At 47.1% G+C, this 19,861-nt stretch overlaps 1 protein-coding gene and 1 non-coding gene across 3 annotated transcripts in view; one reads left to right on the top strand and one right to left on the bottom strand.

Moving 5' to 3' along the window:
* The window catches only part of WDR5 (WD repeat domain 5), a 28,112-nt gene extending 10,802 nt beyond the window's left edge, over positions 1-17,310 (top strand). For both annotated transcript variants that reach the window (XM_077149040.1, XM_077149041.1), the window contains exons 8-14: positions 5,021-5,076; positions 8,723-8,769; positions 10,808-10,883; positions 12,995-13,028; positions 13,375-13,449; positions 14,059-14,146; positions 15,109-17,310. In XM_077149040.1, the coding sequence (XP_077005155.1) occupies positions 5,021-5,076; positions 8,723-8,769; positions 10,808-10,883; positions 12,995-13,028; positions 13,375-13,449; positions 14,059-14,146; positions 15,109-15,209 (477 nt within the window). In that variant the 3' untranslated portion in view covers positions 15,210-17,310. The remainder of the gene's footprint in view (positions 1-5,020; positions 5,077-8,722; positions 8,770-10,807; positions 10,884-12,994; positions 13,029-13,374; positions 13,450-14,058; positions 14,147-15,108) is intronic.
* A 1,786-nt stretch (positions 17,311-19,096) lies between these two features.
* Positions 19,097-19,223, bottom strand: LOC143675392 (U6atac minor spliceosomal RNA). The gene has a single exon (XR_013171617.1). It is a non-coding gene; the product is annotated as a U6atac minor spliceosomal RNA (small nuclear RNA).
* Positions 19,224-19,861: the final 638 nt, after the last annotated feature.

Below are 19,861 nucleotides of genomic sequence, written 5' to 3'. Positions count from 1 at the left end.
GGGCACTTGAGAAAAGGTGTATCCTGCTGATGTGGGATGTAATGTCCTATAAATGTCTTTTAAGTCTAGATCATTTATAGTAATATTCAGATTCTCTATTTCTTTATTGATCCTCTGCCTAGATGTTCTGTCCATTGATGAGAGTGGTGAATTGAAGTCTCCAACTATTATGGTATATGTGTCTATTTCCCTTTTCAGTGTTTGCAGTGTATTCCTCACGTATTTTGGGGCATTCTGGTTCGGTGCGTAAACATTTATGATTGTTATGTCTTCTTGTTTATTTGTTCCTTTTATTAGCATATAGTGTCCTTCTTTGTCTCTTTTAACTGTTTTACATTTGAAGTCTAATTTGTTGGATATTAGTATAGCCACTCCTGCTCTTTTCTGGTTGTTATTTGCATGAAATATCTTTTCCCAACCTTACACTTTCAACCTATGTTTATCTTTGGGTCTAAGATGTGTTTCCTGTAGACAGCATATAGAAGGATCCTGTTTTTTAATCCATTCTGCCAGTCTATGTCTTTTGATTGGGGAATTCAGTCCATTAACATTTAGTGTTATTACTGTTTGGATAATATTTTCCTCTACCATTTTGCCTTTTGTATTATATGTATCATATCTGACTTTCCTTCTTTCTACACTCTTCTCCATACCTCTCTCTTCTGTCTTTTCGTATCTGACTCTAGTGCTCCCTTTAGTATTTCTTGCAGAGCTGGTCTCTTGGTCACAAATTCTCTCAGTGACTTTTTGTCTGAGACTGTTTTAATTTCTCCCTCATTTTTGAAGGACAATTTTGCTGGATATAGGAGTCTTGGTTGGCAGTTTTTCTCTTTTAGTAATTTAAATATATCATCCCACTGTCTTCTAGCTTCCATGGTTTCTGCTGAGAAATCTACACATAGTCTTATTGGGTTTCCCTTGTATGTGATGGATTGTTTTTCTCTTGCTGCTTTCAAGATCCTCTCTTTCTCTTTGACCTCTGACATTCTAACTAGTAAGTGTCTTGGAGAACGCCTATTTGGGTCTAATCTCTTTGGGGTGCGCTGCACTTCTTGGATCTGTAATTTTAGGTCTTTCATAAGAGTTGGGAAATTTTCAGTGATAATTTCTTCCATTAGTTTTTCTCCTCCTTTTCCCTTCTCTTCTCCTTCTGGGACACCCACAACACGTATATTTGTGCGGTTCATATTGTCCTTGTGTTCCCTGATACCCTGTTCAAACTTTTCCCGATAGTTTCTGTTTCTTTTTGGAATTCAGATGTTCCATCCTCCAAATCACTAATTCTATCTTCTGTCTCTTTAAATCTATCATTGTAGGTATCCATTGTTTTTTCCATCTTTTCTACTTTATCCTTCACTTCTATAAGCTCTGTGATTTGTTTTTTCAGTTTTTCTATTTCTTCTTTTTGTTCAGCCCATGTCTTCTTCATGTCCTCCCTCAATTTATCGATTTCGTTTTTGAAGAAGTTTTCCATTTCTGTTCGTATATTCAGCATTAGTTGTCTCAGCTCCTGTATCTCATTTGAGCTATTGGTTTGTTCCTTCGACTGGGCCATATTTTCAATTTTCTGAGTGTGATCCTTATCTTCTGCTGGCGTCTGGGCATTTAGTCAGATTTCCCTGGGTGTTGGACCCAACAGGTTGAAAGATTTTTCTGTGAAATTTCTGGGTTCTGTTTTTCTTATCCTGCCCAGTAGGTGGCGCTCGTGGCACGTTTGTCTGCGGGTCCCACCAGTAAAAGGTGCTGTGGGTCCTTTAACTTTGGAAAACTCTCGCAGTGGGGGAGGTTCGCCAGCCGAAGCGGCTTGGAAGAGTGCCAGCCGGCCTGGGGGTCCAAACGCGGGGAGGGTCGCCGGCTGCCGCAGCCCGGGAGAGCGCCTGTCTGAATTTCCTAGTCGGCCCGGGGCGCCAAGCCTGGTGGGAGGGCGCCAGCCGCCACAGCCCGGGATAGTGCACCGTTCCCAGCCGGACCGGGGAGTCACGTGTTTGGAAGGGACCCCCCCCAGTCACCGTTCTCCGCGGTCTGGGGATTTCCGATCCAGTTCTCTCAGTTGTTCCGGGGGGGCCTCACGTGGTGGGGGCGCCAGCCGCCGTGGCTTGAGGGGACCCCTTGCCCAATTCTGCCAGCTGGCCCGAGAAGGAGGAGGGAGGGACTCCGGCCACTTTCCGCCCCGCCCGGGAAAGCCCGCATCCCCTCAGTGATCTCACTGGAGCTGGTTCTCCCAGACAGTCAGCCGTTCCAGGATGGGGTACGTTGTCTTTTTGATCTCTGTCGTGGGTCTGGGAGCTGTTCTGTATCGTTTCTACTCCCCTAGTAGCTGTTCTGAACTTCAGGGGAGCCGGCGCCGCCAAACTTTCTGCCGACTTGCAGCGAACTCCGGCACCGGCCGCGCACCAGGCCCCGGGGGAGGAGAGGGAGGTAGGCGAGAAAGGGGAGGGGGCCGGCCTCCGGCCACATCTAGCTTTTTAATAAAAATATTTTGGAGTAGAAATGTGAAGTTTTCTCCCCATCCCTATCCTTCCACTTGCCTCCAAGTCACTCTGTGACTATCTGTTGCTGAACTTCCTGTGTTTTTTACATACGTTTACCCCATGTCTCTCTGCCTCGATACTTTGGCACTTGCTAACCCACCTTTCAGGCCTGTTGTTCCAGGGTGTGGCACAGGTGCCACCTCCTCCGAGGGCTACTCTTGACTGTTTCTTTAAGTGGGGCCCTGATGGCCCTGTTAGGTTCTGTCTTGGCATCTTATGTGGTCTTGGCAGTCGTTACTTGTCTGCCTGCTGCTGGATGGCATGGGTGGGGGCTGTTGCCTTTTCACCTGGCTTTGCCTCAGTGGGCTCTGCTGACTAGGAAAGTCTGCCACGTGTCAGGGGTTGAGATGGAGATGTGGCTAGGAGGTGGGAAAAGCAATGCATGGAGATCTGACAATTCCTGTTCCACCTGGCCTGGTGGCCTTGACAAGAGTCTCTTTTGCAAATTCAAAGAAAGGGGTGAATGTGGTTAGAGCAGTTGTCCCAAATTAACAAGTACTTTGAGAGGCTGAGGAACAGATGGTTACAGTAAGTAGTTGGTGCTGTAGGAGCATTCTGTCATAACAACTGGTAGAAATAGAACGAAGGCAATTGCAAAACCTCTTGAGTTCCTCCTAAGGGGGATCTCCCAAAGCCACGCTGACCAGTGTATGGCATGAGCCCCACGTGGCAGCAGAGAATGAGGTATGCTGGTCGCTGCGTATTAGTACAGGCTGGGTTCCCAAGACTCAGAGCATCAGCACGAACGGGAAGTATCTCATTAGTGAGTTTTTATGTTGATGACATGTTGAAATGGTTATGTTTTAAGTGTATTGGGTTAAGTAAATTTCGCCTTTTCCAGTACGGCTACTAGGGAAGGAAAATTACACCCATTGCTCTCAGTAATCCTTTGGAGTCTAGTGCAGCACTCCAGGTATGGCCCAGGATTGCCAGCATCACCTGGAGTCCCTTAGAATGCAAATGCTCAGGTCTCATCTTAGACCTGGTGAATGAGAAAGTGGGGGTGGCAGCATCTGAGTTTTAGCAAACCCTCCACTTACTCTTAGGTGTGCAGTTTTGCCCTCTGTGGACATTTAGCAGTGTTGGGAGATGTTTTCAGTTGTCACAAGTTGAAACTGCTCCTAGCATTCAGTAGGAGGTGGCCAGGGATGCTGCTTCACTTCTGTCATGCCCAGGGAAGCCGCCCACCACAGAGAATTATCCAGCTCAAAATGTCCACATGCCAGGGTTGAGAAACACTGGTCTGTGCAAGAGAAAGCAAAAGGCCTCACTTCCTCCCTGACTAATTTCACTGGGGGCTGTATCATAGGAAATGCAGTACACTTGTCAAGAAACAAAGTTGAGTTTCAATAGGGTGTTTTGTCAGAAGCTTATCCCTAGGTGTAATCTGCCCAGTACTCAAGTAATAATGATCAAAATTGATGAGAGTACCAATCTCTGATACTGTTCTTTTTATTCCCACTAAGATTCAACTAGGCAGAAAAGAAACTAAGTTACAAGAAAGGGATTGTTGTCAGGTTGATTTCTTCCATCAGGTGGTGACCTCACTGCACACCTGTTGGGGGCATACCTAGACATTCAGATAAGTGAACGATGTTTTTGGGGGGAGATGCATCAAGCCCAGGTCTTTGGCATGGCAGGTGAACATTCCACCACTCACTCTGCTGTGCACCCCACATAAAGTAGATGATTTTGAAATGTCATGGGTAAACTTCTAGCAACCAGTGGCAAGTGGGGATTCTCACCTGTCTGAAGCATGAGGTTGGGAGTAGCCTGAGTTTCTGTTCTATCTGAGAAGCTCGGACTGGCTGGGGCTGGCTTCCCGTTCCCATGGAGACCGTCTGGTTTCCCTGGACTCCATACAGTCGTCCAGGTCCTGGGACCCAGCCCGCTTGGTGGCTGTCAGCAGGTACAGGCCTGTGATTGAGAAGGCACTGGGCTTCCTTTCTGAGGACAATTGCTGAATAGGGGTGAGCGTTCCTGATTTCTGTTTCCTTTTTCGTGTTAAGTTGGGAAATGACTTGTAGTCACATTGACCTACTCAAGCTAGTGGCAGTAACAGATCGACTGAAAGAAGCTGCGCCTCTTTCCACGAGGCCATGTGGCTCTTGTGGGCTTTATTTCTTTGTGATGCTACATTTTCATGGTGAAGTGATTTAAGTACGCAAGGCGTATTTCCAGGTTGGTTTCTATGGCTCAGTCATTTGTCATAAAACAAAATGTGACTTTTGCCTGAGATGCCAGGTAAAAGTAATTATTGTGTCCATTTTGTTGAGTAAGTTTCCCCTTTTCTAATGTGGCCAATAGCATATTCAGGGAGTGCCTGGGCTTCAGAGTGAGCTGTGGTGCCGCTGTTGCTGGTGTGTGGTCAACACAGATGGGCTCTGGGCCGGGCATTTGTGAAAGGGAGGGCTGTCGGGACGCAGGCCATCCGTGGTGAGGACTTTACAGTAAACCTCTCGTTCCCCCTTCTACTTCTTACCCCTTAGGTTCATTTTAACCGTGATGGATCCTTAATAGTTTCAAGTAGCTATGATGGTCTTTGGTAAGTGAACAATTTTTGCCTCATTTAATCAGCAAATATTTATGAATGAATTGTGTGTGATATAGGGTTAGAGCAGTGGAGAAGCAGAGGTCTTTACGCTCAGGAAGCTGGCAGTGTAGTGATGAGTGCAGACACAGACATAGTTCTGGGGAGCTCTGAATGCTGCGGAGAGAGGCAGTGGGGCGGGACGGTGACCTGCAGGCTAGGCTCCTTCCATACCAGGCTGGGAAGGTGAGGGGCACGACTGTCTCATTGCCAGTAGGTGGGTGAAGCCGTTGAGGTTAGGATTCTGGGAGTAGGGGCCACCCTCATGTGCCAGTGAGGGGACGTCTGAGTCCTGAGGGATGAGTCAGTAGACACCCCAAGATTGGGGAGGTGAGAAGTTGGGGCTGTGCTTCCTAAATGCATGTTGCACAGCTTCGTTACATCCTGGCAGGCAGTGTTTGTGTGGCTTGGAGGAAGAGATGTAGGGAAGATATAGAATTAAATGTTTTTAAGTTTAACTCAGCAAAATTCATAATGGGGATGGGGTGGAGAATAAAGCAGTTAAGTTGTATTTTGGGTTTGGGACGAATTGCATAGAAGCTCTTTCAATCCTGGTTACTAGGGAGGGGAGGGGTAATGGCAGTTACAGACTGAATTGATAATAAAGGGTGGGAGAAAAGCATGACCAGGAAACGTGTCCGTACCTATTAAAAATAAGGAAATAGAGCAACATAATATATGTAAAAAATAACATGGAAGATACAATGCCATGCATTAGGTATTAGAGAAACTGAGGAATTGGCTCAACACCCTTATTAAAGGCTGGCAGATTCAGTTAAACGGAAGCAAAACAACCTTTCGAGTCTGTTTTAAACAACACCTAAAGTGACATGATGCATAAAGTCTTAAAATGGAAGGAGGGGCAAATGGTCAAAAGCAGAGGCAAACCAAAAAAGATACTAGTATTGGTGGAATTTAAACATGGAGCACTAAACAGGGCAGAGAATGATATTATAATCCTAATGAGCAAGGTAAGATATATGATTGAGACCTGGGAATTATATACTTTTGTGTACCAAATGCCATAGCAGACCAAATGTATAAAAATTAGAAACTGAAGGAGCATTTGATTAAAAAAATTGTGAATGATTTTTACAGTTTTGCTTGTAGATTTTTGATAGAAGGGCTTGGACTTAGCAGATCTGAAAGATCTGAATGGTACCCAAACTTTTTATTTACTGTCCTTGTAGAGAGTACATTGCATACTGTAAACAGAAAATACATATTTTCTTGTGAGTATTGAACAGTCTCAGAGTTGCTTGTGGGCTTTGCTTTCTGAAGAAATGAGAAAATATGTATACCAAAAATGTAGAAGGAGGGAATGTGTAAAGTTAAAAGCTGGAAGAAATGTGGAGAAAAAGAGGATAATTAAAATAAGGTGCATTCTTTGATAAACCCAATAAAGTAATGCAAGCCTTTGGAAGCCTAATTAAGGCAAAAGAACAAAAATAAGCAAGATGAAGAATGAGATGAGGTGGTCAAACCACAGGTTCGGGGAAGGGTAAAGGAAGCTCACCCACCCCTGGGATGCTACATGCAGAGGGGAGGGGAGCTCACAGTCCTGAATGTTGGGGATTCTCGTTACTGTGATGTGGCAAGACAGTAAGAGCTGTTTGAGTTTGTGCAGGGAGTTACTTGTCTGTCGTGAGTAAGATACTGGTTTGTTTTTAAGTTGTACCCACAGTCAGGTCCCACACGGGTAGGCCGTCTCCTCCTCGGGACCCCGAGATGGGCTGCCTGGCTGCGTGTCGGTTGAGGAGAAGCGCGCACTGCTTCTCCTCACCTGGCTGATGGCACAGCCTGGACGCAGCCCCAGGCCTGCTAGTTAAAAAACATGATTCAGAATTTGGTTAAATGTCCAAAAATACACATTTTTTAAAATTTGGAAACTAAGAATTACCGATTAGACAGTGGGACAAAATTCCCTGTAATAGTGACAAAATGCTTAAGATGTTTTAGGAACACCTTTAACAAAAAGGACCATCTGATGAATATGATAAAACCTAATAAGAAAGATACAAACTGAAGAGCTTAAGGGGTCAGGAGGCAAGACCTGAACAATCTCTAATCCCAGATACCCCTGGTGACAGAATCTCTCATCCCAAATTTTTTACTGTAAAGCCAGTCCATGTAGAATCCCTATGGGATGTTTTTGCAGCTAGATGAGTTTAAAATTCCTAGAGAAGCCTATCTGAGCTGTGTGCTGAGAACAGAAAATCAGTAGCAAGGAGGAAACTTGCCTTTTCTGGATGCATTGACTCTGAAGCACAGTGCGGTGTTACCGCAGGAATGAGCAGCAGGTGGGAGGGGCAGAGAGCCGGGGGTGAGGCTCGGCCATGGGTAGCCGTCCTGGGTCCTCAAAGGTAGACCCTTTGTGCCACCCAACAGGGCACTATCTAGCCAGAGTAAGACCTAAATGTTAAAAACAAAAAGAGTTAAACATTAGGAAGAAAGCGGAAATGTTTGTATAATCACAGGATGGGGGAGAATCTTCGTAAGCAAGACAGGAAACCTGAAAATTGTTAAGAAAATGGTAGTCATCTGACTTTCAAAATAAAAGATGATGAAAAAATGTATGCCAAAAGATCACAAAGTTAAAACTTGCAAAATATAATGAAAAAATCATCTAATGCTATTGAAAGGAATGATATCCTTAATATAGGGGCAGTTTTCTTACAAGATGATTAGGAAAAGCTACAGAGTGGGAAATAGGCAAAAGGAAAGAGGCCATTCCAGAAGCAAATGGGGGGCAGGAATCTCGCAACCCCACAGGAGGTCAGAGTTAGCCCTGATGCCTGTTGAGATGTGGGGTTTCATTCTCCGAAGTTGGCAGATGATAAAGAATGTCTGCTGTGGGCAAGGGTGCACAAAAATGGACAAGGGACATGGTGGAGATTCTCTTTAGAAAGTAATTTATCAGTGTTGATTAAAATAAAAATTTACGTGCCCCTGGTCTCAGCCTGCCCACTCCAGTGAACATTCTGTAGAAATGTGAATGCTAGTATGTGCTGGCATATGTTGCCAAAATGGGAAAAATTACAGAAAAATGGAAACTTTAAAGAAGTAGAAGCTTGACACACCCTTTCTGGAAATACACAGCCATTTGAAGACGTGCTTTTTTGTGACTAACTGGTTAGACGTCTAGAAAATTGCATGATACTCAGTTTTTGTCCAAGCCGGGCACTCTCCTGTGACTGCACGCTCTGTGTGGCATGGAGGAACTGCAGGGACACCTGGCAGGCCCGTGGATCCCCCTGGCTTTGACCAGAGAGGGTGGGGCGGGAGGGACGTGTTTCCTCTGGGTTGCTTTGTCAGTAGTGGTGAAAGTGCTAGTTCTGGAAGAGGAATTTAAAAGTCCATTTACACAGAGTCTGCGTGTTGCCTGTGGCCCCTGTGTTTATGTATATAGACCACCTGGTCTGTTTGTTGCCCTAGGATATAAGAGAATATCAGATAAGTGACTGAAGCATAGAATTGAAAGCATAAAATAGGGAAAATAATGCAGTAGTCCTAAAGCTTGCTTATCTTCGACTAATGACTGTATACTCCCCAGGCCACTTGTAGTAATTTGCTTTTAAAATCTTTTAATTTCCCCTTCCAGTCGAATATGGGACACAGCCTCCGGCCAGTGCTTGAAGACCCTGATAGGTGAGTGCTCTGAGCGTGGCTCCCAGGTGAAGAATTCTCTAAGTCCCTGTCTTTTGAGCGGCTTCTCTCTGTCTTTCCCATCCTCCCTCTTGGGTGACTTTTCTGACTGACCCCCTTTGTTTTCATGAGCTGACCTGTTCCCTCCACCCTAGCTTTGTCCTTCTGAGGCGCCTCTTCCTTTCCTTGACCATTTCTCTCCCTGCCCCCCCCCCACCTGTCTGCTCTGTGGCTGTTTCTGCCGTACCTCCTCTTTCTCCCAGACCCGCTGGGGCGGGGGAGTGGTGGTGCGTTCTCTGAGGTCCCATGGCCCCCACCTGCGTGTGCTCCTCCTCCCTGGGTTCAGGGACTTTGCCATTGTGCCCTCTCCTTGCACCGACTGCTGGACTTGCACAGTTAGTGTCTGCTCCAGACTGGCCCTGGCAGAGCTAGGAGTATGTAGGGATGAGAATTTCACAGGTGAAATTCTAACTTTAGGCGGTCAGGCCTTGAGTCCTCTCAAGGAAGACCCTGTGCCTGAGGAGACCTGGGTGTGGATGGGCACAGGAACCCTTCGAGGGCTTTAATCTGCCCTAGGCCCTTATCCGAAAGCACTAGGTCACGGAATGACCCCTCTGGGGGCCTGTTGGGTTGCGGTCCAGAAGGGTCTGAGCATGCCCAGCACAGGTGACTTACCCTGGGCTACTCAGCCAGGCGCCAGAGCCAGGCCTTGAGCCCAGGCAGTTGGGTTAGAATTGTGTTCTTAGCATGGGCTCGTGTGCTTCTGAATGGATTGACACTGAAATTGGAGGTCTCCCAGTCTGAACCCGGACAGTTCTGAAGGGGAGGCTCCACAGGTCCTCCTTGTCAGCCCCCGGAAGCTTTGAATCAGGGGCAACCAAGGAGTGTGCGGTTCGTTTCCCTATCAGGGGTCATGAAATAGAACTTCAGCAGTAGGGTCCTAGCAGGCCTAGCTATGAGAGTGTGGGTTAGAGCTGTGGACCTACTTGGACACCGTCTGCGTGAAACCAACCTGCCCCCCTGGATGTCTCAGCCAGACTTTCCCTGTGAGGTCAGGCATAGGGGACCGCAGTGTGTCCCTGATGGAGCATAGTGGGTGCTTTATACCTTCTCATGCCTTTTCCAGTGTCTGTGATTAACCGGAGGGAGCGGAGGCCCCCGGGGCCTGGTGGCGAGGCCCTGCTCCCTAGAGGTGGTAATGCTTGTGCTGCTCCTTCTCTGGTGCTGGGGCCACCAGGGCATGCCGACCTTCAAGGGGGCTCTCTGAGTGGCCTAATGCCCCTCCATGCCATCCCTTGCTCCCCACACCTGGGTGCACTCTCGCTCGTCCCCCTTCTCACCTGGGCGAGGGGAGACCACTCCTCCCTGTGGGAGGGTGATGGGATTGTTGAGAAGCTGAAAGGGGTGCTGGCCTTTTCTCACCTGTGAGGTGGGGCAGACATTTACCTGTCTGTTTTTCCAGGATTGCCTGGGGTTACGCTCTTAGGCCTAGATTACGTAAGGCAGAGACGTGGGCAGGATATGAGGCATGGCTCTAGAAGGTGCTTCTGCTGTGGCGACTGCATAACCAGGAAACGTCTGAAGTTTATTCTCCTAAGGCGTTTTATTTTCTCGGTGGTAACGTTCTCTCAGTTTGGTTGGGAATTTGCAGAATTTCTCCTGTGAGGAAGCAGTCCCTGAGTCCTGTTAAGGAAAGTCCTGGGCCTGAGGAGGCCTGGGTGTCAGTGGACACAGGAGCCCTTCAAGGACTTTCCTCTGCCCCAGGCCCTTGTCCCATAGCATTAGGTCACAGCCAGCCCCTGTGGGAGCCTGGAGGGCCACAGGTCGAGAAGGGTCTGAGCACACCCAGCTCTCACCATCTGGCACTGAGTGACGGGTGAGAGGGGGGCCTAGGTAGGCCCTGGGTCTCCAGGAGGGTGTGGTTCCAGCACAGGTGGTGGTCACTTCACTCCACCAGCCTCGCGTAGCTGACGGGCAGCTGGTCCTGCCCCTGCTGCGAGTGTGCCGAGCCCACTGGGCATCAGCCTGTCTCTCCATACAGATGATGACAACCCTCCTGTGTCCTTTGTGAAGTTCTCTCCAAATGGCAAATACATCCTCGCGGCAACCTTGGACAAGTGAGTGCCATGACTTCCGTGTGGGGGTGGGCTGCCTTGCTGAGGGGACGGTCCCTGGCCTGTTTTTACTGGGACAGCCAGACTTGAGTCTAAAGACAGATTTGGGGTGCAGTTTTCCCTTCCCTCCTGAACCATGCCTTTCTGTCTGAGGGGTGAGGTGGACGGGGTGAACTGAGGATAAGTTTCTTCACTGACCCTGCCTAGGGTCCTTGAAACTCTGTCTCCCTGTGTACACACGTCAGGCTGCCTTTGAGTAGTGAGGGAGGCAAGTGCCTGTGGCTTCCCAGCTGACTCGAGGGCTTGGGGCCAGCAGTTAGCCCATCGATGCCCGGCTCTGGAGTGGATGCCTGCCCCTGAAAGGAGTGTTACCCGTGACATCTGGTCTGAGTGTTTCGGGAACCAAGAGGACTTCCCACATCCCTTTTTAGTGGATTGAGGCTGGCCACTCAGTGATTTGGGGAAAATAGCTCCCCTTTTTAAAATGTTTTGTTTCGTAGTACTTTCAAATTTGTGTGACAGTTGCAAAAATAATATGAACCCCATACAGAGAACTCCAACATACCCCCACCCAGATACCCAGATACTCAGATCCAACAATTCTAACATTTTGCCACTTTTGCTATATCATTCTACCTAATACATCCATATATCCATCCATCCATCCAACTATCTTCCTATTTTCTGAACATTTAAGAATAGGTTGTATGTATCAGGCTCCTTGAACACTACCAAATCCTTCATGTACATTTCCTAAGAACAAGAATGTTCACTTATGTAACTACCCTTAGTGTACTTATCAAGTTCAGGAAGTTTAATGTTGATATAAAGTTTAAAGTCTATATTCCAGTTTTTTCATATGTCCCAGTAATGTCCTTTTGAGCCTTTCCAGATAGGTACTGCATTTAATTGTCTTTTCCTCTGTAGTTGCTTACTCTTTCTTTTTAAATTGTATGTAGGAAACATACAACATACATTTTCTTTTCTCTCCCCTTCCCAAGCATAGCATTCAGTGGGATTAATCACAGTCACAACGTTGCAGTACTCTCACTCTCATACATTCCCAGAATTTTCCTCACCCAGACAAGCCCTTCCCTCATTTTGCATTTACTTCTTTAAAAAAAGTCTGTCTTTGAATCACAAATATTTGGGGTTCTCATGTTGTGCTCTCAGGTGTCATCAATATACTGGCCTTTGTGAGTTTGATGGCCTCACAACTGCTGTGGCCTCTCCTTTTTCTAAAAATTTTTTTTACATTTTAAATTAAAAAAAATGACAAGAAACACCAACATTCAGGACATACGCTCATTCCGTTCTACATATATAATCAGTAATTCACAATATCATCACATAGTTGCATATTCATCATCATGATCATTTCTTAGAACATTTGCATCAATTCAGAAAAAGAAATAAAAAGACAATAGAAAAAAATTTCATACATACCATACCCCTTACCCCTCCCTTTCATTGAGCACTAGCATTTCAATCTAAATTTATTTTAACATTTGTTCCCCCTATTATTTATTTTTATTTCATATGTTTTACTCGTCTGTTGATAAGGTAGATAAAAGAAGCATCCGACACAAGGTTTTCACAATCACAGTCACATTATGAAAGCTGTATCATCATACAATCATGTTCAAGAAACATGGCTGCTGAAACACAGCTCCACATTTTCAGGCAGTTCCCTCCAGTCTCCATTACATCTTGACTAATTATTAAAGGTGTTATCTATTTAATGCGTAAGAATAACCTCCTGGATAACCTCTCAACTCTGTTTGGAATCTCTCAGCCGTTGACGCTTTATTTTGTCTCATTTCGCTCTTCCGCCTTTGTTGAGAAGGTTTTCTCAATCCCTTGATGCTGAGTCTCAGCTCATTCTAGGATTTCTGTCCCACATAGCCAGGAAGGTCCACATCCCTGAGAATCATGTCCCACCTAGACGGGGGAGGGCAGTGAGTTTGCTTGTTGTGTTGGCTGGAGAGAGAGGTGTGGACTCTCCTTTTGATAAGAAAGAAGGACACCAAGTGACAGAAGAGAAGGCTCCCTAGAGAGACCCCTGGAAATGTGTAGGTGATTCACCCCTGTCTTGCTTTCTTTCTACTTTCCAGCACACTGAAACTCTGGGACTACAGCAAAGGCAAGGTGAGCGCCTGGGAAGCAACCTGGCTTCAGACACACCAGTTGTCAGGTTTGGGTGGTGTGACATTCTCCACGCGTGGCTTTTCATGGTAGCAGAGCCAGGCCAGGAGATGAAGCAAGAGGGAACTCTGTCACAAAACTATTCCTTGAGCTGGTTTGCTGTAGGTTTCTCAAAGACTTGGCTTTTTGAGGACTGGACAGTTTGCAAGATAGAACTTTTTGACTGCGTGTTTTGTACATATTTAGAGTCGTTTCAAGAACTCAGTTTAGCCAGTAGTAGACTGCCTGTGCTTAGAACTTGAGGGGTTTAGAATTCACGGGCAGTCCTGACTCAGCCTTTCCTTTTCAGTGCCTGAAGACGTACACGGGTCATAAGAATGAGAAATACTGCATATTTGCAAATTTTTCAGTTACTGGTGGGAAGGTAGGTTTTCTCCCTACTGAGCATCTCCCCTTTCTGCCTTTTCCACCCGAGGGCTAACACCTATGTCTTAAGTGGGCTTTATACTCTGAGATGCCGTTCAGTGCTGGCAGCACGAAGCCACCCTGTGACTTCTTGGGGGCGTCTTTTAATGCCCACTTCTGGATCCTGCACCTCTTCCGTCGTGAGGCTGCCCCCTTGCCTATCACCTGGTGCTGCGCTGTCACCTCAGGCTGGGTGGGCGCGCGAGTATTTCCACTCCCAGGCTGCCTTTGAGCTCCTGCTGGGTCGCCCCAACCTGAGCAGGGTTCCACTGGCCCACACCCTTGCCCCAGGTTCTTAAGGGTGTCTTCTTCGGGTTGGGATGGGGCTGTGATTAGAGTAGATGATCGTCGTAGATGTCTGAAATGTAGGTGATAGGAAAAAGTAGGAAATGAACCCTAACTGGAGAGGATTGGAAGTTTTGTATATTTTCAGTTCAGCATAGCAGCTCCCAGGAGGGTGGTATGAATTGTGTGTGTGGTGTGGGTGGGAGCTGTGAGATGGTGCCTGCTCTTCACTCTCGTGGCCCCGGCCTTGTTTTCCCTCCCCTCATCTTTTTGCTCTTGGTAGTGGATTGTGTCTGGGTCGGAAGATAACCTGGTTTACATTTGGAACCTTCAAACAAAAGAGATTGTGCAGAAACTACAAGGACACACAGGTGAGCCTGTGTGTTTCATACTGGCTGCATGCCATTTTCTTATATACTGATAGGTTTTTTCTTTCTTTTTATTGTTTTACTGAGAATTTTTAAACAAACAAAAGAAGGGTGGGCTTCAGTTGTTTGCTTCTACTTCTCCTTGACCCTCTGTTGACATGGGAGGAGGATATAACCCCATTTTGGAGACTTCTGGTAAGTGGTGGTTTTGTCCAGAGTCACAGCTGGGAAGTGCAGGATCCACACCTCTATCCAGGCCACCTGGTCCTTAGAATGTGTTGTGGCTCTGTGACTTCCTGTGTGGACATAGCCCCATGTATGTGCCACACATCGTGGCTGGCTCCATTCCCTGTCCAGTGAGTAAGTGAGGATGTCTGCCGTCCATTTCTAGAGAAGCTGGTTCCTTTTGTTTCCCTGGGCAGAACCCCAGTGTTTCGTGTGAGCGGGGCTGCTCATCCCTGTTCCTGAGTGCCCTGGGAATGGACTCACCTCCTGCCTCTCGATCCCCACCCCCTCCAGGGCAGTTTTGCCTCTGTCATGCTCCTTCCACCTGCATACCTCTTCTTGTGGTTGTCTGCAGAGAGCAGGGGTGGCTGAAAAGCCAACGAAAAACTAGACTTTTTCTTAAGAAAAATACACCATGCCGGAGACCCGGGTTCGATTTCTGGTGCCTGCCCATGCAAAAAAAAAAAACAGTTTATATTCTGGAGGTTAGCACGAGCTTTCGTTTTTCCCAAATTGCATAAAGTACCTAAAAAGTAGCACTTTGCCTTGAATTGCCTCTCTGTCCCCCTCAGTATTAGGTTGGGCAGTTAAACATTTTGAAGGTATTCTGGGGTTCACTCTGTCAAAAAGATAGGAATGTGTGAACGTGGGCCAAACCCAGGCCTGACTGCGCCACGCCCCATGTGAGGGCGAGCCCACGCCCGAGGAGACGCTAAGGCTCTAACTGTCTTTGTCTTCAGATGTTGTGATCTCCACGGCTTGTCACCCGACAGAAAACATCATCGCGTCGGCCGCACTAGAAAACGACAAGACGATTAAGCTGTGGAAGAGTGACTGCTAGGCCCTCTGGCTGCAGTGGGAGAGACCGTCAGGACGTTGACCGGATTGGCAAGAAACGCGGACGCGGACAAGGTGGTCCCCTTGGTCTGGGCGTGAGCCTCCTCTTTGAGGATTGTTTAGCCGAGGGGAAAGTGTGCACCTCTGGGAAGTTCTAAAAGTTGCTGGTGACATTTCTTGCCAATTCTTCTAACAGTGTCTGGGGAAGAGTTCTCGTCTATGTTGTGTTTAAACAGTCAGCAAACATTTTAAATTTTTTATTACAAAAGGGTGAAGTTCAATTTATCATGAGTTGTGTTTTTTCCAGTCAGCGTTGTGTACCTTTTGGATATGTTACTACCCAGTGTACACGTGGCTACCAGCCGTGCTCTGGCCCTTGTGCCTCCCGGCCTCTCCCACCCTGTGGCCGCCTCTTGTTCATTTATTAGAGAGCTCCAGCAACACAGACTCTCCACGGCTCTAACTGTTAACTGACTGCGACGTGTAGTAGTGCCCGCTGTATTTTAAAGTCTATCAGGCAAACACAGAATGTTGTTATTTCCATGTAAAGAATGGTCTGTGTTTTGGAGGTTCACAGTTCACGTTGCCGACAGCATGGCCCGTACACACCACACCCGATTGTCTCGTTGGCATCCCTCCGACAAGTAGTACCGTAGATGGGAATAAAGGTAGAGTGGGGTGTACGCTTGTGGCCACTGAGTTCTAAAAAACTTGTCTTTTTTTTAATATAAAAAGTCTCTCAGTTGCCTGGAGACTGAATTTTTTCCAAAAGACATATAATCCCCGAACGATGCATCCATCCTTTTCTTTACTCTTGGAGACCCAGAGTCACAGACTAATGGCCCATGCCCATTAGTCCGCATTGCGGGCGTATTGGAGGTGGAGGGGCACAGCCCTCTGCAGAGGGGCAGGGAGGAGTTCTCGGTTTCAGAGAAACCAGTGCTCCCTTTGGAGCGTTCACTTAGCGTGTTGAAGTCACCGTGCTGGCAGAGGCTCGTGGAAGGATTGTGGCCTGGTGTGAAACTTGAATTCCAGGTTTAGGCTTTAGCCTGACACCCAGGGTTGAGGGTGCAGTGGTGCCAACCCCAGGCTGGTGGGCTGAGGCACCAGCTTTGTGCAGGGGGTTGGGTGTTGCCCGTGAGCCCTGAGCCATACCTTCTCTCCATCACTTCTTCAGGCTCCCTCCTCCCCCACCTCCACCCCCACCCCATCCCCACACTTGAACCGGAGGATCCTCAGCGCTGGACTTCTCAGTGTTCAGTTTGGGGAAGAAACTGAGGTGGTGCTGAGCACTGCAGAGAGGAGCTGTAGTAGAGCTGCTGCTGGCCCCTGGCGGAGCTTGGGTGAACTTGAAGGTGCCAGCCCCTAGTGTGCTGAAAGGGAGACCTGCAGGGCAGCGTTGTACACACAGCCGGGTCCTGAGGTGGGGGGCAGGGACTCGTCCTCCCTGCAGCTCTTTGGGGTGGGCTGGCTGCTGTGGGCAGTGCCGCTTGGACCCTGGGTTTACCGGTCAGTGTGGTCTGAGGCGCTGCCTGTGGCAAGGCCAGTCAGGAACCAGGCCTGCAGATTGCACAGTGCAGTGCGGGTAGATAGGTTTCTGGGTCCTGAAGTTGCTGCAGGCCCCTGGAGGGAGTGGGGCTTGTCTGGAGACGCAGCGGGTGGGTTGCCCTCAGGTGGGCTTCATGGGACCCTTCATGGGACCCTTCAATGGTTGCTGTTGTGCAGGGTGAGAAAATTATACAAGGCATGGAAATAAGCCTCCAGCCCCACTTCATCTCCTCCCCACCCCACACGTACACTTTGGAAGTAGATGTACAAACGGGTTTTCTGACTAAGGAATGAACTGCGGTCCAGTGGGTTGAGCGTTTGTCTTTGAGACGCAGGGCCTGGTGTGGCTGTGCTGTGGCCTGCTTGGGTGGGGAGCGCTGGCCCCGAGGCCGCACTGCCTCTGGCGTTCCCAGAGCCGCCCCTGCCGGGGGAGAGGCCCTTTCCTGCAGGACCAGATCCCTGAAGAGTGTTTATTTTTTCTACATTTGAATTCTCTGGTGTAGATTTATGTAAAAATACATTCTCTTTTTGAAAATAAAGGTTTTCATGTCTTGTAATTGTGTTCCATAAGAATTTATTTTAAAAAATGAAGCTCTCTGTGCGGGAAGAAGGGGTGGTGCCGGCATAGGATTCCCTTTCTTTTCCCTTCTCTCACTTTTTAACATCCTTCTGTCTTCCCTATAAGCTGGTTGGGAGGCCTGGACGCTGGTCAGCTGAGCTTCCATTTTCATACACAACACTCAGTGGGTGGCACTGTGTGCCTTTTGAAACAGTGGAGTCATCAATCAAATTAGTTAATTTGATAAATGTTTTTCCAGGTCCTTAAATGGGCCCTACATCTTAAAACTTAAGAATGCGTGCTGTATACAGGAGAACAGAGGGGGAGAAGGCCTCTTTAGGCCTTTGCTGCCTCCACGCGTTGGACTGCCTTTTGGGGATCTCTGTAGGCAGGAATGTGACTGTGATTTAAAGAACCGAGCTGGCCTGTTAACGTCTGGCCCATTGCGTGCTAGCCCGAGATGATGAGAGGACAGCACTTATCAGTGACCTCAGGCAGCCTCATGGCTGTGCCAACGATTCCTGATTTTACATCCACAGCCTGGGCCTGTGCCCTGGAACCATGTCCACTCAGGTGTCTCCTCCTTTCCCGTATCCACTTCTCCTTCCCCTCCTCCATGTTTTTTTTTTTTAAGTCAAATCTTTTTTATTGTGAATTATAACATATATATTTAAAAGCAATAAATTTCCAAGTCTATTTTAATAAATAGTTATAGAACAGATTTTAGAGTTTGGTATGGGTTCCAGTTCCACGATTTTTCATTTTTTTTTTAAACTTTTTTATTTTTATTTTTTGTGAAATACAACATCTATACAAAAAAGCAATAAAATTCCAAATTTATTTTAACAAGTTATTGAACAGAGTTTAAAGCTTGGTATGATTTTTAATTTTTTCTTCTAGCTGCTCCAAGACACTGGAGACCAACAGAAATATCAATATAATGACTCAGCAGTCATATCCATTTGTTAAATCTCTGTTATACTTCTCTTTAAATAGCATGTATACATAGAAGTAATAAATTTCAAAGCACATCGCAGCAATTAGTTGTAGAACAGATTTCAGAGTTTTTGGTATGGGTTACAATTCCACAATTTTAGGTTTTTATTTGTAGCTGTAAAGTCCATCAGCTTTTGCAAAAGGTCCTGAATGACTGTGATGTCAAAGAGCCACCAGAGCTTCGGACCAGCAGGAATTGTCACAAGCAACCCCTGGGTCAGAGGCCTATCTGAACCCTGGCTGCCCGTCTCCCCAGCCTCTCTTAGCTTCCTCCAGGCCCCAGGTACCAGTGCTTGGATGTATTTATTACTTAGAAAATATTCACTATTTCTGAAATTTACAGTTAGCTGGGCATCCCTTATTTTTACCCTACTCACCCCCCTCTTCCCTGTGGCTATCGAGGTGGTGAAAACCATCAATCTTCTGCTTTAAAATTAATTTCCTACTCCCAGGTGTACTGATTGCAAACTCATTATTTACGGTGCCAACAAAGGAAAGTTTTAAAAATTTATGAAAAATCCCAAACAACACAAAATATTCTGTACATCTAGGAGTAGGTGAGGCCAATATGTATAATATATATAAATCGTGAATCCCTGTGAATTCATCCAGCTATAAAAACTATCCCAAATCCTATCAAATCCTTCCCAAAGCACGTGAGATCAATGCAAAAACAAAACATGAAAAATAAACACAAAACCTGAAGCAAGAAGGCGATCCATGGGACTACCAAAAAAAAAAAAAAAAAACCAGTAAAAAACAAACAAAAAAACCCGGTAAAAAAGAAACAAAAACGATGGTTAGATGCCACGAAGTAGGTGGCAATGCCTTAACCGTATGCGTGTTGTGCAGGCCCGAGGGCCTCTTCCATCCTTGTCAAGGGGAGTGCTAACCTTCTCTCCTTTCATACAACACGAGAATTTTGTTGGGCCACGCTCTATTTATAGACCTAGAATTACGCCACCTTTCCTTTACGGTGATTTTTTTGTTCCAATTCAGATAAATACATATTTGTGGAAAATGCTAGAATCCAACTGCAAACTCCCGAATACTTGTATTAAGTGAGTATTCTCTAATTTACCTGCTCAGAAAGCAAATTATTTTTGTCTCTAATATATTCATACATTTAGCCAATCAGCAGCTGAGAGAAACACCTAGACGTTCTGAGCGTCATTCAAAAAGTAGATGACCCCGGAAATAAAACCCCTGGCGAGTACTTCCTGCGGCGACCCTCCTCGCGGCGGGTCGGGAAACGTCTGCGGAAATGGAAGTGGTTTGCAACGAATCAGAAACCAAGGGACAGAAGAGCCACGCCCGCCGGTTTCCGGACGCCGCCTGCGTTTGGAACTGTGGGTACGGGGGGCGGTGCCCAGTGCCTCCTCCGTCTGCTTGTTCCGGGTCTCCATCCCCGTGGAGGCGTGAGTCCGCCTCTCGTGCGTTTTGGTTCAGACTTCAGGTGCGACGCCCCGACGCCCGGGGGGCGCGGCTCCCTCCGTTTAGACGGCTCCGTCCGCGTGGCCATCCGGAACGCCGCTGCTCGCCCCTCCCTGCAC

Source organism: Tamandua tetradactyla, chromosome 2 (assembly GCF_023851605.1).
Source record: "Tamandua tetradactyla isolate mTamTet1 chromosome 2, mTamTet1.pri, whole genome shotgun sequence".
NCBI classification, from domain to species: Eukaryota; Metazoa; Chordata; class Mammalia; order Pilosa; family Myrmecophagidae; genus Tamandua; species Tamandua tetradactyla.
The sequence above is the reverse complement of the archived record's forward strand: the minus strand, read 5'-3'. Positions and strand labels throughout refer to the sequence as shown.